This window comes from Sebastes umbrosus, chromosome 2 (assembly GCF_015220745.1).
Source record: "Sebastes umbrosus isolate fSebUmb1 chromosome 2, fSebUmb1.pri, whole genome shotgun sequence".
Lineage (NCBI taxonomy): Eukaryota > Metazoa > Chordata > Actinopteri > Perciformes > Sebastidae > Sebastes > Sebastes umbrosus.
In genome coordinates, this window is record NC_051270.1 from 12661257 (window position 1) to 12678490 (window position 17234).

General features: G+C 39.1%; 3 protein-coding genes across 4 annotated transcripts; all 3 read right to left on the minus strand.

Annotated features, from left to right (window-relative positions):
• Positions 1–330: 330 nt before the first annotated feature.
• On the minus strand, positions 331–3430 carry LOC119480011 (UDP-glucuronosyltransferase 2A2-like). Its single transcript, XM_037756075.1, has 2 exons — positions 3365–3430; positions 331–2758 (listed from the first exon to the last, which is right to left on the minus strand). Exon 2 carries the CDS (start codon positions 2739–2741, stop codon positions 1161–1163), a length of 1581 nt encoding a protein of 526 aa, XP_037612003.1. The 5' UTR covers positions 2742–2758; positions 3365–3430; the 3' UTR covers positions 331–1160.
• A 3203-nt stretch (positions 3431–6633) lies between these two features.
• LOC119500625 (UDP-glucuronosyltransferase 2A1-like) lies at positions 6634–10398 on the minus strand. Its single transcript, XM_037790460.1, has 2 exons — positions 10295–10398; positions 6634–8360 (listed from the first exon to the last, which is right to left on the minus strand). Exon 2 carries the CDS (start codon positions 8358–8360, stop codon positions 6777–6779), a length of 1584 nt encoding a protein of 527 aa, XP_037646388.1. The 5' UTR covers positions 10295–10398; the 3' UTR covers positions 6634–6776.
• A 496-nt stretch (positions 10399–10894) lies between these two features.
• Positions 10895–17037, minus strand: LOC119481939 (UDP-glucuronosyltransferase 2A2-like). Of its 2 annotated transcripts, none has more exons than XM_037759265.1 (2): positions 15961–17037; positions 10895–13322 (listed from the first exon to the last, which is right to left on the minus strand). In XM_037759265.1, the coding sequence occupies exon 2, from the start codon at positions 13303–13305 to the stop codon at positions 11725–11727; it is 1581 nt and encodes a 526-aa protein (XP_037615193.1). In that variant the 5' UTR covers positions 13306–13322; positions 15961–17037; the 3' UTR covers positions 10895–11724. The 2 variants fall into 2 exon arrangements, with proteins under 2 accessions (XP_037615193.1, XP_037615186.1); XM_037759258.1 differs by lacking the exon at positions 15961–17037 and adding an exon at positions 13929–14000.
• Positions 17038–17234: the final 197 nt, after the last annotated feature.

The window sequence follows — 17234 nt, forward strand, 5'->3', positions numbered from 1 at the left end:
TTCAAATAGATAGTCAATTATATTGACAAAAGATTAAACAAATGCAAGTGTTACCTTTTTGGCATCCAGTCTATTTTTGTTCAATATTCTCCTTTGCCAGAGAGCAGAACACGGGTTCTTCCTTCCAGGTTACAACCGGAGCAGGACTTTGTTACTGCAATTTCATGTTCTTAAACGCACAGGTGATAAGAAAGTAGTAAAAAGGGGGAGTATAAGTTGCAACAAGCAGTGACAAGACTAAATGATTGGAAAACAAAATCACTTTGAGAACAGCAGGATTGTGTTTCTGTGTGACAAATGTTTAGTCACAAAAAAAGGTTCAGATTAACATTTCAGTTTAAATTGTTTATTTATTGCCATAATAATAATAGTCCATAATTCAGTCCCCTATAAACATCTACAGCAACATGCCTGGATGTTGTGACCAACTAATGTTGTTATGTGGCCTACAAAGCTCAGGTGTGTGTTCTTTTGTCTTCTGAAAAATGCCACATTTTAAAATAGCTGGTATTTTTTTATGTCATTGGGAATGCTATAAATGGCTGAACAGCATCACCTGCTGGCTGGTACAGGTATCAACAAATCCTCATTTAGATCAGTTTTTCTTAAATACATCATCTATTGCAAACCTATGCTGGTTGGGGGAAAAAAAGAAATACAAGGGAATAATATTTCTCCAGTTTTACAATGCACATTTTCTGTAAATTACTGACAATGTGAGTCTTTTTTTTTATTTTTCAGGCTCCTTCCTTTAACTGTGTGCTTTTAGCATCATGTAATATACAGTAAAACATAGTATAGAAGAGTTGAAATGTGCATCTTGGCTCATGTCATCAAGTTAGTCTACTTTCTTATGGTAGTTTGCATTTGCTTTGAGTTCTCAGACTTCCATTTGGTTAGAACCAAAGTAAATGTTTAACTGATTTTTATACAGAGCAATTAAAATGACTCTGCTTTAAACAAAGTAACCAAACAGGCTTTGCTTTTTGCAAGTTGTCAGTCAAAACTGGTAGTTACGTACAATTTTTTACAGTACACATTTTTCTAGAAAACTTTGAGTGACTTGCAGTAAACTCACAGCACAGTTCAAAAGTAAAACATTGACTCTTGTGTAAGCAAATATTAACAAATGTGAAAAAGTATCATTCCATCTTTCCTGGTTAGTCAGATTTCACTTTTCTTTTCAAACACAATCTAAAGCATCTACAGCATGACCATACTAACCCAACAAAAAACAACAACACAAGTAGCGCAATTGTTAGTAAGAACAGTATGACATCCACAGAGTGGTAGGAATACCAGGGCAGTCTGTAGGACTCTGTCCTCAGGTGAGCTGCACCTTTGTGTCTCATGACAAACTCGATCCAGAAGATGGCGCGGTCCAGCGGCTTCATTGGCTGATCTCTGTGCAGACTGGAGAGTCTCTGCATGTTCATCCTGTAGGAGGGCTCGTTCAGGACTTCCTGTATGGCATTCTGAAATATGTTCCTGTCCAGTTCAGAAACGTCTATGACCTTTGCGACGCCCTTTGCTCTCAGTCTGGAGAGGTTGTCGGCTTGATCGAACACAATGGGAATGCCTACAATTGGAACTCCGTGATATATGGCCTCATATATCCCATTTGTTCCTCCGTGACTTATAAACAGTTTCATCTTGGGATGTCCTAAAAGATCATTCTGTGGCATCCAGTCTACTATTAAAGTGTTGTTGCCCAGAGTGGCTGGTCTGTCACCTTTATATCTCCAGATGACCTTCTGGGGTACTTTAGCAAAAGCTACAGCGATCTCGTCAGCGAGGTCACGGGGAAGCTCTCCAATCAAAGTCCCCAGAGACATCATGATGACTCCGTGCTCTCCAGAACTCTGCACAAACTCCTCCAGGTGTTCAGGAAGAGGTTTCGCAGGTTTACACTGGAACCCTCCCATGTGGATGATATTCGGCATGATGGGCCGAGGGAACTCGAACACAAAGTCCACTCTCATCAGCCACAGGTCTGCAGCTTGAAACAGAGAGAAGTAATCAACATCCGGGCCAAAGTAGCGACTGGTCAACGGAGAATAGTTTGGCCCAACTATCTGCTTGTACAGATGCATCCTCATGGTGTAAAAAACAACATTTTGAACCCTCTCAAAGAAGGTCATTTGATCTGTTAGTTCTGACGGTGGAAGTGGGACGTAGGAAAGCGGAGAGGGTGCAACAGCAAAATGGGCTTCGCCGTGAACAGTCCATCGAGCGTTAAACACTAACGGCAATCCAAGATAGTGAGCCAGCATCACCCCTCCTCCGTTAGCAGGGTCCGTCAAAACCACATCGTACTTGGCGTCTTGAAAGGATTTCATTAAGACTTTATTTTCAAATAAGAACGTGACCACTTCACAGATTTTCTTGTGCAATTCAAAGAACTTGTCTTTCAACTCCATGTCTAAAGCAAAACGGGCCCACGCCGACTTGCCGCTTCGTTTAATTTTAATGATTTCAGAGACAAAGAGACGAAAGAAATCCTCATTTCCACCACCGGCAATATCCACTGTGAAAGTGTCGTAATGTGGAGACGTTTTGCTGATGTACCAGCTGTCTGCAGCCCGAATGACAGTCACAGTGTGTCCCCTTGAGTGCAGCTCCTCAATAAGTACCCTCATGTTCACCCAGTGGCTGCCGTCATATGGAAACACCAGGACTTTCCCACTGTGGGCAGCTGGAATAATGACAGCCAAAAAACAGATGATGGAAGACAACAACATCTTCAAATCGGTGCAGTCTGAAATACAAGTAGAACAGGAAAAAAAAAAGCAGAAGCTGTCACTTAAGTATTCCAGGAAACGTGTGCTCAAAAGGCAGATGATATGCCCACAACAGAGAGCTACAATGATGTTCCTTTCAATTGTCTCTCTATTTGTGTGGAAAGATTCCCTCTGACAGCCCTCACGTGGTTGGAACACGTGCCGCCTCTCTCAGGAAATTAGAGTGCAGTTTGGTGCCAAGAACTCCGCATGCATTTTGTGTTGAACCCCAATCGCCCTGAGCTGAAGTGTTTTTACAGCCGGAACTGTGTTCATTTGGCATTAAAGAAATATTTAAGAGCTTCCATCTAAAACAAAAAGACATAATCCCTGTGGAACAAATCCCATGCACCTACTTTCCTATTGATCAAATGTCTAATCTGTCAACAATGGACTTGATTCAATAACATTAGCTGGCACTAAAGCTAGAAACAACTGTTTTTTCCGCTCAGTGCCGAACAGCTGCCCACAACCCTCTCCGCAAAGATCAGTTACTCTTTTGTCATGAACCGAAAACAAAACCTTTAAATGTTAAGATTACGGTGAAAACTTTCCAGGCACTCATGTAAACAAAAGCTCCTCACCAGAGAGTCACGACCCAAACAACACAAGGCAGACCGCTGAAGTGCATCCAGTCAAACCAGTGTGGCTATAAAACACTTCCTGTTTTTTTTTGTCATACCCACATTACAGTTGTTGCAAGACTCTTACTTAGAAGAAGCTTAGTCCTCATGGTGCAATAAGCCAGAGCTGCAGCGTTTTATTAACAGGAAATAGTTACTATTTAATGGATATACGTGTGGTCTCCTTTACATTTTTACCTTTCACACAGTCAGTGCACCATATTGTTTTAAAATGCAGTGGGACCTTTTGTATTAGAACTAATGATATATTAAAATACAAAGACAAAGAAATATCTATAAAACCATGTTTCTGTTTATTTATGCAGCAAGATTTTGTGTTCTTAAAAGGGATGCTCTAAAGTAATAGGGAGCAATAATTCACCTCTACTACTGGGTCCATACAATCTAAATTTACAGTCATCAATTATATCAGCCGATTAAACTGTTGTCAGGCTACTAAATAGGCGTTATCAGTCGCTATAAGCCCCATAGATGAGGGTCAATAGGGGCCTACTACACCCACTATTAGGTATTCACATGGTAGATCACCAAAAGAAGGTATAAAAGAGCACGACAGCGACCTCTGGCTACCGTAGTAACTATGACAGGAGCAGAAGTGGAAGTCAGGTGATATATCGGGGGATGATGGATGAGACGCAAAACACAGAGTTTTCACCCAGGAGACTAGAGTTTGCATCCCATGTGAAACCAACAATGTGTAGTTGTCTTTGTAGTTATTTTAAACCAAAACATTATGTTTTTCCCTAAACTTTTTTTGCCTAAACCTAAATAAATTGGTTTTTTTTTTGCCTAAACCTAAATAAATTGTTGTTTTATTGCCTAAACCTAAAGAAGATGTAGTTTTGTTGACTAAACCTAAAAAAAAGTAGTTTTATTTGTGTTCAAAACAAAACATTTCATTCCGTTTTACGTGTCGCTTTGAAGTTTCACCTTCACTTTTACAACGTAGTAGGCCTCCTAATGACCCACATCTATGGTGATTATAATGACTGATAATGCCTATTTAATGGCCTGATAAATTATGTAAAAAAAGTACAAGTGGTATTACAAGACAGGATGGGCCGGGGCTATCTGGTTAGCATGCTCATTACAGTAGATATCTCTGCAACACAATACATCTATGATGTCTTTGAGATAACGTCAACACTGTAATTTCTTCACATTCTGTTGATAATGTTAGTTTATTTTTTGAATGTTTTGAACCGATCTTACGCATTGCACCTTTAAATTACAGTGGATTTTAATTTTGCACCACAAAGAGTATAATTTCGATGGTCCACTAACTGACTGAGCAGTTTAACGACATTTGCGATGTTACATTAGGTGTGACATTTGTGCAAAAACAGCTCATGAAGCATTGACTTTTTTTCAGTATAGCCATTTTACTCCATATAACAAAACATTTAAAAATCTTATAACATGAAGCGAGGAACAAATCAATAAATAGCAGACTTACATTAAAATCTTCTCTAACAACTTCTGCTTCATACTGTTGAGGCAGGACTGTGCACGGCTGAAAAAACACTTCTTGATTTTTTTTATCTTTCTGCCTCGCTCCTGACGACATTTCTGCTGTACTAAAAAACATTACTGTCTCTTAAAGGGACATTCACTCATTATAGTGCAATGAAGCAAAACTCCAAAGTAATCTACAGGATAGTGCTTCTTTACCATGGTAACACTGACATAAGACATTATATTAGAATTGAAGTAATCTGAAACTACAAGACAACAATAACAAGCTGTAAAACTAATAGAGATTAATAGAACTCACTCAGTTGAATCTTTGGTCCAAGGTCTACATTAACTTTATATTGAGTTTTGGATCTGTAATAAAAGGCAGGCACTGATCACGCCTGTATAATCATAGTACCCGCACAGACCTGTGCACACCCTCTAGGGAAACATGTTCATTGTAGAAAGTCAAACATTATGAAAACAGGTATAACAGAGTGCAGTATTATCCACCCCTAAAAGTAGTATGTATTGCATTATTTACAGCTCACATTTGCTAATCCAATATTCTCAAATGTTTCCTTTGCAAATGTTCCACGAAAAGTACAAACCACAAAATTGGGCATAAACAAAGTCTGTGGCTCAGCGTGGCAGGAGCACATTCAAAATCTGAATGCTTGTTACACAACACAAAGCAGCAGCACATGGAACTGATTTCAGTGACCTCATTTAGTAAACATAAATCATCAGTTGTGTCAAAAGACAGATGAGCCACCTGCTGGTTGGAGGAGTAAATCTGAAAAATGGCTCACAACACACAGAACAAAACTGAAGTCATGAATTATTCATAAAACATATTGTATTTCAGGTCTGATTGATTTAGGATGAATCAGAGCTGGGAAATCAAAGCCTGTCAAATCTCTTTAGTGACTGGTTTTTCATAGAGCTACATTTAGGTAAATACGGACAGCTTAGGTTAGCTGTTTAAACTGGGTTTTTTCTTTGTTCCCATGAGCCCCTGCTATCTCACGATTGCACTTGAACAAAGGTCAAATACAGATCTAAATATCCCCACTGGGACCAATTACATACAACTGCATTTACATTAATTCTTAGTATTTTACCTGTAGTGTTGGTTATGAAAATAGTCACAACTTCCATTTAGTTCATAGAAATACTTTACTAAAATATGATCACACAAATTAAAAAAACATACAGAATAATACCATTGTTTGATAACTGTCAAAATATATGTAAATATGGCATACAGTCAAACAAATCTTATATCAATCTCTTATATGAATCCTAAAATCATTTTTTTTTATAATTGTACAAAATGTATATCTCTTGAATGATGGTCGTGTCTAGAAGGTAACCCTCAAATTGTAGGTCAATGTCTAACCTTAACCATTCAAGGTCAATGCCTAACCTTAACCATTCAAGGTCAATGTCTAACCTTAACCATTTAAAGTCAATGCCTTATCTTAACCGTTCAAGATCAATGCCTAACCTTAACCATTCAAAGTCAATGCCTTACCTTAACCGTTCAAGATCAATGCCTAACCTTAACCATTCAAGGTCAATGTCTAACCTTAACCATTCAAGGTCAATGTCTAACCTTAACCATTTAAAGTCAATGCCTTACCTTAACCGTTCAAGGTCAATGCCTAACCTTAACCATTCAAGGTCAATGCATAACCTTAACCATTCGAAGTCAATGCCTAACCTTAACTGTTCAAGGTCAATGCCTAACCTTAACCATTCAAAGTCAATGCCTAACCTTAACCATTCAAAGTCAATGCCTAACCTTAACCATTCAAAGTCAATGCCTAACCTTAACCATCTTCGTGAGAGTTATGCAATTTGCGTGTTACCCTCTTGACACGACGTTGAATGATTAGTCCCGTTTGACTTTACGTTTACACATTATAGTGTATAAACACCTGATGGAAATGAAAATAGTTAAAAGCATGAGCAGCACAGCTCCAGCCAGGAACAAAAACACATCAACAGAGTGGTAGGTATACCAGGGCAGTCTGTAGGCCTTAGCTTTCAGGTGAGCTGCACCTTTGTGTCTGATAACAAAGTCTATCCAGAAGAGGGCGGTATCCAGCGGCTTCATTGGCTGATCTCTGTGCAGCCTGGAGAGTCTCTGCATGTTCGTCCTGTAGGAGGGCTCATTCAGGACTTCCTGTATGGCCTTCAGGAAGTTGTTGTCTTTGTCCACTGCAGCTAAGGTGAGAATCTTGGCCGCTCCTCTCTCTTTCCGACGCAGCAGGTTGTCGTATTGGTCGAAAAACAAGGGCAGACCCACAACTGGGACTCCGTGGTAGATCGCTTCTTGGACGCCGTTTGTTCCTCCATGAGCCACAAACAGTTTCATCTTTGGATGTCCTTGGAGGTCATTCTGTGGCATCCAGTCTACTATTAAAGTGTTGTTGCCCAGAGTGGCTGGTCTGTCACCTTTATATCTCCAGATGACTTTCTGGGGTAGTTTTGCAAAAGATGCAGCGATCTCATCAGCTAGGTCGGCAGGAAGTTCACTCACAAAAGCCCCCAGAGACATCATGATAAACCCGTGTTCTCCAGAACTCTGCACAAACTCCTCCAGGTGTTCAGGAAGAGGTTTCGCAGGTTTACACTGGAACCCTCCCATATAAACAACATTAGGCATAGTGGGCCGAGGGAACTCAAACACAAAGTCTACTCTCATCAGCCAAATGTCTGCATCAAGCATTAACTGGTTAAAGTCATTATCGGGCCCAAGATATTTGTCACATATTTTCTGGTATACTACCTTGATCACCAGCCGATTTTGAGCTTGGGTCATTAGATGCAAAATGACGTTTTTAACTCTCTGAAAAAAGGACATCTTATCAGTGTGTCCAGATCCTGTTATAGGAATATATGACACAGGTGAAGGAGCAATAGCAAGATGAGCCTCTTCAGCTATTAGCCACCGAACATTATAAACCAAAGGAAGGTACAAATAATTGGCCAAAATGACTCCACCGCCCCAGCAGGGGTCGGTGAGTACCATGTCAAACTTGCTGTCCTTCATGTTTCTCATCAACTCTTGGTCATCTAGCATTGCTGATACAAATTCACCCACGACTGCGTGAGCATCGATAAATACGCCCATCATTCCTACGGCCATGTTGAGAAAACTAGTCAAGGGAATGGCCCCCCTTTCAATTTCGATGGACTTCGACATGATTTCTTTAATAATCTTCTGATCTATGCTCCTCTCCACTTGAACTGTATAGGTATTGTAATAGGAGGATTTCTCCTTGATGTACCAGGATTTGCTGGAACGAACAATAGTTATATTGTGTCCTTTCGAGTGCAAAGCTTGAAGTAGAATATCCATGTTTACCCAGTGGCTGCCCTCAGCGGGGAAGACCAGGATGTTGCCACCTTGGCAGGCTCTGGGAATGAGGACGAGCAGCAGCAAAACACTGCAGCAATACATCAGCCTCATCTGGAAGGAAAACAATGGACAATCAATTGACCATGGTGAAAAAATCTCATTACAGTGGAAATAAACTGTTCATTTCAAACTAACTTTAAAAAACAAAAAGAAGTTCTTGAACACTTGTGATGCTGTCCATGCTGCAGGAAACAGGATTCTGTTCACAGGACAGCTACTATTTCTTATTTTCACGATAATTGATACTGTATACCTCCGTCATTTTCCATTGCAACATCAAGTTTTTTCTTTTTTTTTATAAAACCAGCTCAAAGTTTCCAATTTGCGAAAAATTAAATGTGAGGCAAAAATAAATGTGTGTTTTGAGTTTGTCACACCACAGGAAGATATGTTATTAACCACCCAACTAAATTTGAATGCTTAAGGAAATCGGCAAGTAAAAAAAACCAAAACAGTTTTGTCTGCTCTGAAACACTGGGGGCGTGTCCGCTGAAACCATGCCAAACATGGGTGAGGGTTGATTATATATGTACAGTATATATGACACTTCTTGTTGGCAATCTTACTGCAGCGCGTTACTTTTGCAGAATGTTAACTTGCTAACTTGGAGGGAATTTGGATGGATTTTTTGACGGTCCACTGTCCCACCAATGCAGCGGCCCACCAGCATTTGTCAAACACAGTACACTAAATCCCATTCATCCAAAAGATTGCTGTAGCAAATTAAGTATATGGACTAATTTTTGTATTATTTATAATTTGGATAGACTCATAGTACTTTTCCAAATTCAGTCCTGAAGGGTTAAAATGATAATATAATACATTTTATTTATAGCACCTTTCAAGACACCCAACACCCACTTTACAAACAAAATAAGACTAGAAGTCTATACAAGATTACAGTGGAAAGAACAGAAAAAATGTAATTTAAAATAAATACAGATAAATGGGTACATTCATAATAAACACATTACGAATTACCGTGAAAGGCTAAACTAAAAAGATGTGTTTTCAATTCTGATTTAAACGAAGCAACAGATGAGCACTGGTGCAGACCCTGAGGGAGAGGGTGATGGTATATGGTAAATGGACTTGCATTTATATAGCGCTTTTCTAGTCTTCCGACCACTCAAAGCACTTTACACTACATGTCAGCATTTACCCATTCATACACTGATGGCAGAGGCTGCTAAGGTGCCAATTTGCCCATCGGGATCTAATCTAAATACTCATTCATTCACCGATGAGTATGCCTTCGGGAGCAATTTGGGGTTAAGTGTCTTGCTCAAGGACACATCGACAAGTGAGCTCGATCGAACCAACAACCTTCCGATTGGTGGACGACCTGCTCTACCCTCTGAGCCACAGCCACCCCAAATGATGGGTGAAACCTTGAGAACTTGGCTTTATGGATGTGAAATTCCCCAATAAAATGAATAAAAAAAAAAATAATTGTTTTTTGTTTACATAGTATAATTGTCAGGGGAGGGGTTATGCAGAGGCACTAGTTATTACGTCATCAAGCCATGATTTCAGCCCCACCCAAAAAAATCCAAAACACAACAATGGTGAAAATTGTTTAACGGTCTAACTCCAAAATTCAGTAGTTCACAGTCTTTTCACATGTTTTCAGTAATTATTTTCTAACGTGTTTAGAAACAAATCTCTGATTTCACTTTAAGTGTCCTTTAAACTGACATAATGATTATAAGACATCTGTAGTCAGTTACAATGGGTCTGACGCAGATGCTCCTTCACACGCATGCACACACACATTAGATGGATATTATAGCTTAAAACAAACTACTACACTGCAAACTTCTGAGCACTACTCTTCACTTTTCCACCAATTTCTGATCGGCTTTACTGAGATCACTTTTCCACTGACTGTGCAGCAAATTAGCATCTAAATCCCATTTACACAGGCGTCATTAATCTCACATATTTACTGTCAAACATCGTCAACACGGAGCGTGTGTACTTACTGTGGTCTGTATTGTTGCTCCACACAGGAAAAGTCACTGTTTTCGGGAACTGCGTTGTCCAGCGCCAGAAACACCAAAACGGAAAAGGGGTGAGTGAAACTATAATAAGGAAGTGAATACTGATGACAGCTGTCATCAGTATTCACTTCCTCATCAGTGTGTTTGGAGGTTTGCACGATAGATGGATGTATAAAGAGCACTCATACTGTAGCTGATGTGTGCGTGCAAACACCGTGATAAGGAAGTTAATGATTGATCATGGGATCATTACATTATGAGGCTATTTCAGTCAATGCCATGTGTTTATCATTCATGTATCAGCAGGCACATTTTATAAAACATACAGTAGGTCAAATTGAACTTTGTTTCATGCATGCAATATTGAAAAAGGCAGCTTATCATATTGATGCAACAAGATTGTTTTTTACACACATGTAGCCTCTGGAACTTTGTCACTCACTGGATGGAAAAGTTACTTCAGGAACAAAAGTGTCCTGGAATGATCTTTTATTTTTAGGTTGGTCTGAGGAATCCTTCATGGCTTTAAAGACTATGTAATTATAGGCCTACTGCATAGAAAATTCAAGGTTCAGATTAACATTTCAGTTTAAATTGTTTATTTATTGCCATAATAATAATAGTCCATAATTCAGTCCCCTATAAACATCTACAGCAACATGCCTGGATGTTGTGACCAACTAATGTTGTTATGTGGCCTACAAAGCTCAGGTGTGTGTTCTTTTGTCTTCTGAAAAATGCCACATTTTAAAATAGCTGGTATTTTTTTATGTCATTGGGAATGCTATAAATGGCTGAACAGCATCACCTGCTGGCTGGTACAGGTATCAACAAATCCTCATTTAGATCAGTTTTTCTTAAATACATCATCTATTGCAAACCTATGCTGGTTGGGGGAAAAAAAGAAATACAAGGGAATAATGTTTCTCCAGTTTTACAATGCACATTTTCTGTAAATTACTGACAATGTGAGTCTTTTTTTTTATTTTTCAGGCTCCTTCCTTTAACTGTGTGCTTTTAGCATCATGTAATATACAGTAAAACATAGTATAGAAGAGTTGAAATGTGCATCTTGGCTCATGTCATCAAGTTAGTCTACTTTCTTATGGTAGTTTGTATTTGCTTTGAGTTCTCAGACTTCCATTTGGTTAGAACCAAAGTAAATGTTTAACTGATTTTTATACAGAGCAATTAAAATGACTCTGCTTTAAACAAAGTAACCAAACAGGCTTTGCTCTTTGCAAGTTGTCAGTCAAAACTGGTAGTTACGTACAATTTTTTACAGTACACATTTTTCTAGAAAACTTTGAGTGACTTACAGTAAACTCACAGCACAGTTCAAAAGTAAAACATTGACTCTTGTGTAAGCAAATATTAACAAATGTGAAAAAGTATCATTCCATCTTTCCTGGTTAGTCAGATTTCACTTTTCTTTTCAAACACAATCTAAAGCATCTACAGCATGACCATACTAACCCAACAAAAAACAACAAAACAAGCAGCGCAATTGTTAGTAAGAACAGTATGACATCCACAGAGTGGTAGGAATACCAGGGCAGTCTGTAGGACTCTGTCCTCAGGTGAGCTGCACCTTTGTGTCTCATGACAAACTCGATCCAGAAGACGGCGCGGTCCAGCGGCTTCATTGGCTGATCTCTGTGCAGACTGGAGAGTCTCTGCATGTTCATCCTGTAGGAGGGCTCGTTCAGGACTTCCTGTATGGCATTCTGAAATATGTTCCTGTCCAGTTCAGAAACGTCTATGACCTTTGCGACGCCCTTTGCTCTCAGTCTGGAGAGGTTGTCGGCTTGATCGAACACAATGGGAATGCCTACAATCGGAACTCCGTGATATATGGCCTCATATATCCCATTTGTTCCTCCGTGACTTATAAACAGTTTCATCTTGGGATGTCCTAAAAGATCATTCTGTGGCATCCAGTCTACTATTAAAGTGTTGTTGCCCAGAGTGGCTGGTCTGTCACCTTTATATCTCCAGATGACCTTCTGGGGTACTTTAGCAAAAGCTACAGCGATCTCGTCAGCGAGGTCACGGGGAAGCTCTCCAATCAAAGTCCCCAGAGACATCATGATGACTCCGTGCTCTCCAGAACTCTGCACAAACTCCTCCAGGTGTTCAGGAAGGGGTTTTGCAGGTTTACACTGGAACCCTCCCATGTGGATGATATTCGGCATGATGGGCCGAGGGAACTCGAACACAAAGTCCACTCTCATCAGCCACAGGTCTGCAGCTTGAAACAGAGAGAAGTAATCAACATCCGGGCCAAAGTAGCGACTGGTCAACGGAGAATAGTTTGGCCCAACTACCTGCTTATACAGATGCATCCTCATGGTGTAAAAAACAACATTTTGAACCCTCTCAAAGAAGGTCATTTGATCTGTTAGTTCTGACGGTGGAAGTGGGACGTAGGAAAGCGGAGAGGGTGCAACAGCAAAATGGGCTTCGCCGTGAACAGTCCATCGAGCGTTAAACACTAACGGCAATCCAAGATAGTGAGCCAGCATCACCCCTCCTCCGTTAGCAGGGTCCGTCAAAACCACATCGTACTTGGCGTCTTCAAAGGATTTCATTAAGACTTTATTTTCAAATAAGAACGTGACCACTTCACAGATTTTCTTGTGCAATTCAAAGAACTTGTCTTTCAACTCCATGTCTAAAGCAAAACGGGCCCACGCCGACTTGCCGCTTCGTTTAATTTTAATGACTTCAGAGACAAAGAGACGAAAGAAATCCTCATTTCCACCACCGGCAATATCCACTGTGAAAGTGTCGTAATGTGGAGACGTTTTGCTGATGTACCAGCTGTCTGCAGCCCGAATGACAGTCACAGTGTGTCCCCTTGAGTGCAGCTCCTCAACAAGTACCCTCATGTTCACCCAGTGGCTGCCGTCATGTGGAAACACCAGGACTTTCCCACTGTGGGCAGCTGGAATAATAACAGCCAAAAAACAGATGATGGAAGACAACAACATCTTCAAATCGGTGCAGTCTGAAATACAAGTAGAACAGGAAAAAAAAAAGCAGAAGCTGTCACTTAAGTATTCCAGGAAACGTGTGCTCAAAAGGCAGATGATATGCCCACAACAGAGAGCTACAATGATGTTCCTTTCAATTGTCTCTCTATTTGTGTGGAAAGATTCCCTCTGACAGCCCTCACGTGGTTGGAACACATGCCGCCTCTCTCAGGAAATTAGAGTGCAGTTTGGTGCCAAGAACTCCGCATGCATTTTGTGTTGAACCCCAATCGCCCTGAGCTGAAGTGTTTTTACAGCCGGAACTGTGTTCATTTGGCATTAAAGAAATATTTAAGAGCTTCCATCTAAAACAAAAAGACATAATCCCTGTGGAACAAATCCCATGCACCTACTTTCCTACTGATCAAATGTCTAATCTGTCAACAATGGACTTGATTCAATAACATTAGCTGGCACTAAAGCTAGAAACAACTGTTTTTTCCGCTCAGTGCCGAACAGCTGCCCACAACCCTCTCCGCAAAGATCAGTTACTCTTTTGTCATGAATCGAAAACAAAACCTTTAAATGTTAAGATTACGGTGAAAACTTTCCAGGCACTCATGTAAACAAAAGCTCCTCACCAGAGAGTCACGACCCAAACAACACAAGGCAGACCGCTGAAGTGCATCCAGTCAAACCAGTGTGGCTATAAAACACTTCCTGTTTTTTTTTGTCACACCCACATTACAGTTGTTGCAAGACTCTTACTTAGAAGAAGCTTAGTCCTCATGGTGCAATAAGCCAGAGCTGCAGCGTTTTATTAACAGGAAATAGTTACTATTTAATGGATATACGTGTGGTCTCCTTTACATTTTTACCTTTCACACAGTCAGTGCACCATATTGTTTTAAAATGCAGTGGGACCTTTTGTATTAGAACTAATGATATATTAAAATACAAAGACAAAGAAATATCTATAAAACCATGTTTCTGTTTATTTATGCAGCAAGATTTTGTGTTCTTAAAAGGGATGCTCTAAAGTAATAGGGAGCAATAATTCACCTCTACTACTGGGTCCATACAATCTAAATTTACAGTCATCAATTATATCAGCCAATTAAACTGTTGTCAGGCTACTAAATAGGCGTTATCAGTCGCTATAAGCCCCATAGATGAGGGTCAATAGGGGCCTACTACACCCACTATTAGGTATTCACATGGTAGATCACCAAAAGAAGGTATAAAAGAGCACGACAGCGACCTCTGGCTACCGTAGTAACTATGACAGGAGCAGAAGTGGAAGTCAGGTGATATATCGGGGGATGATGGATGAGACGCAAAACACAGAGTTTTCACCCAGGAGACTAGAGTTTGCATCCCATGTGAAACCAACAATGTGTAGTTGTCTTTGTAGTTATTTTAAACCAAAACATTATGTTTTTCCCTAAACTTTTTTTGCCTAAACCTAAATAAATTGGGTTTTTTTTGCCTAAACCTAAATAAATTGTTGTTTTATTGCCTAAACCTAAAGAAGATGTAGTTTTGTTGACTAAACCTAAAAAAAAGTAGTTTTATTTGTGTTCAAAACAAAACATTTCATTCCGTTTTACGTGTCGCTTTGAAGTTTCACCTTCACTTTTACAACGTAGTAGGCCCCCTAATGACCCACATCTATGGTGATTATAATGACTGATAATGCCTATTTAATGGCCTGATAAATTATGTAAAAAAAGTACAAGTGGTATTACAAGACAGGATGGGCCGGGGCTATCTGGTTAGCATGCTCATTACAGTAGATATCTCTGCAACACAATACATCTATGATGTCTTTGAGATAACGTCAACACTGTAATTTCTTCACATTCTGTTGATAATGTTAGTTTATTTTTTGAATGTTTTGAACCGATCTTACGCATTGCACCTGTAAATTAGAGTGGATTTTAATTTTGCACCACAAAGAATATGGTCCACTAACTGATTGACAACATTTATTTGACATTTGCGATGACACATTAAGTGTGACATTTGTGCAAAAACAAGACACCTCACGAAGCAGTGAGTGTTGTTGAATAATGAGGAATCTAAATCACAAAAATATACTGCATGCATTATATATACAGTATATAAAACTCCCTCAGCAGTTGGAACACATTTCTTTTTTTACATACATCTTCTGATGTATGTAATCCTCAAATGATGATTTAGTAAAATTATAAAGTCTTTCAAAAGCTATGAAACAGGCCGAAGATATTTACTTTTCAGTTTTTTCAGTATAGCAGTTTTATTCCATATAACAAAACATTTAAAAATCGTATGACATGAAGCGAGGAACAAATCAATAAATAGCAAACTTACATTAAAATCTTCTCTAACAACTTCTGCTTCATACTGTTGAGGCAGGACTGTGCACGGCTGAAAAAACACTTCTTGATTTTTTTTATCTTTCTGCCTCGCTCCTGACGACATTTCTGCTGTACTAAAAAACATTACTGTCTCTTAAAGGGACATTCACTCATTATAGTGCAATGAAGCAAAACTCCAAAGTAATCTACAGGATAGTGCTTCTTTACCATGGTAACACTGACATAAGACATTATATTAGAATTGAAGTAATCTGAAACTACAAGACAACAATAACAAGCTGTAAAACTAATAGAGATTAATAGAACTCACTCAGTTGAATCTTTGGTCCAAGGTCTACATTAACTTTATATTGAGTTTTGGATCTGTAATAAAAGGCAGGCACTGATCACGCCTGTATAATCATAGTACCCGCACAGACCTGTGCACACCCTCTAGGGAAACATGTTCATTGTAGAAAGTCAAACATTATGAAAACAGGTATAACAGAGTGCAGTATTATCCACCCCTAAAAGTAGTATGTATTGCATTATTTACAGCTCACCATTTGCTGATCCAATATTCTCAAATGTTTCCTTTGCAAATGTTCCACGAAAAGTACAAACCACAAAATTGGGCATAAACAAAGTCTGTGGCTCAGCGTGGCAGGAGCACATTCAAAATCTGAATGCTTGTCACACAACACAAAGCAGCAGCACATGAAACTGATTGCAGTGACCTCATTTAGTAAACATAAATCATCAGTTGTGTCAAAAGACAGATGAGCCACCTGCTGGTTGGAGGAGTAAATCTGAAAAATGGCTCACAACACACAGAACAAAACTGAAGTCATGAATTATTCATAAAACATATTGTATTTCAGGTCTGATTGATTTAGGATGAATCAGAGCTGGGAAATCAAAGCCTGTCAAATCTCTTTAGTGACTGGTTTTTCATAGAGCTACATTTAGGTAAATACGGACAGCTTAGGTTAGCTGTTTAAACTGGGTTTTTTCTTTGTTCCCATGAGCCCCTGCTATCTCACGATTGCACTTGAACAAAGGTCAAATACAGATCTAAATATCCCCACTGGGACCAATTACATACAACTGCATTTACATTAATTCTTAGTATTTTACCTGTAGTGTTGGTTATGAAAATAGTCACAACTTCCATTTAGTTCATAGAAATACTTTACTAAAATATGATCACACAAATTAAAAAAACATACAGAATAATACCATTGCTTGATAACTGTCAAAATATATGTAAATATGGCATACAGTCAAACAAATCTTATATCAATCTCTTATATGAATCCTAAAATCATTTTTTTTTATAATTGTACAAAATGTATATCTCTTGAATGATGGTCGTGTCTAGAAGGTAACCCTCAAATTGTAGGTCGATGTCTAACCTTAACCATTCAAGGTCAATGCCTAACCTTAACCATTCAAGGTCAATGTCTAACCTTAACCATTTAAAGTCAATGCCTTATCTTAACCGTTCAAGATCAATGCCTAACCTTAACCATTCAAAGTCAATGCCTAACCTTAACCATTCAAGGTCAATGCCTTACCTTAACCGTTCAAAATCAATGCCTAACC

What these genes read in the sequence shown, in the direction of transcription:
- LOC119480011 (XM_037756075.1), bottom strand. Translation starts at nt 2,741, where the DNA reads ATGTTGTTGTCTTCCATCATCTGTTTTTTGGCTGTCATTATTCCAGCT.
- LOC119500625 (XM_037790460.1), bottom strand. Translation starts at nt 8,360, where the DNA reads ATGAGGCTGATGTATTGCTGCAGTGTTTTGCTGCTGCTCGTCCTCATT.
- LOC119481939 (XM_037759265.1), bottom strand. Translation starts at nt 13,305, where the DNA reads ATGTTGTTGTCTTCCATCATCTGTTTTTTGGCTGTTATTATTCCAGCT.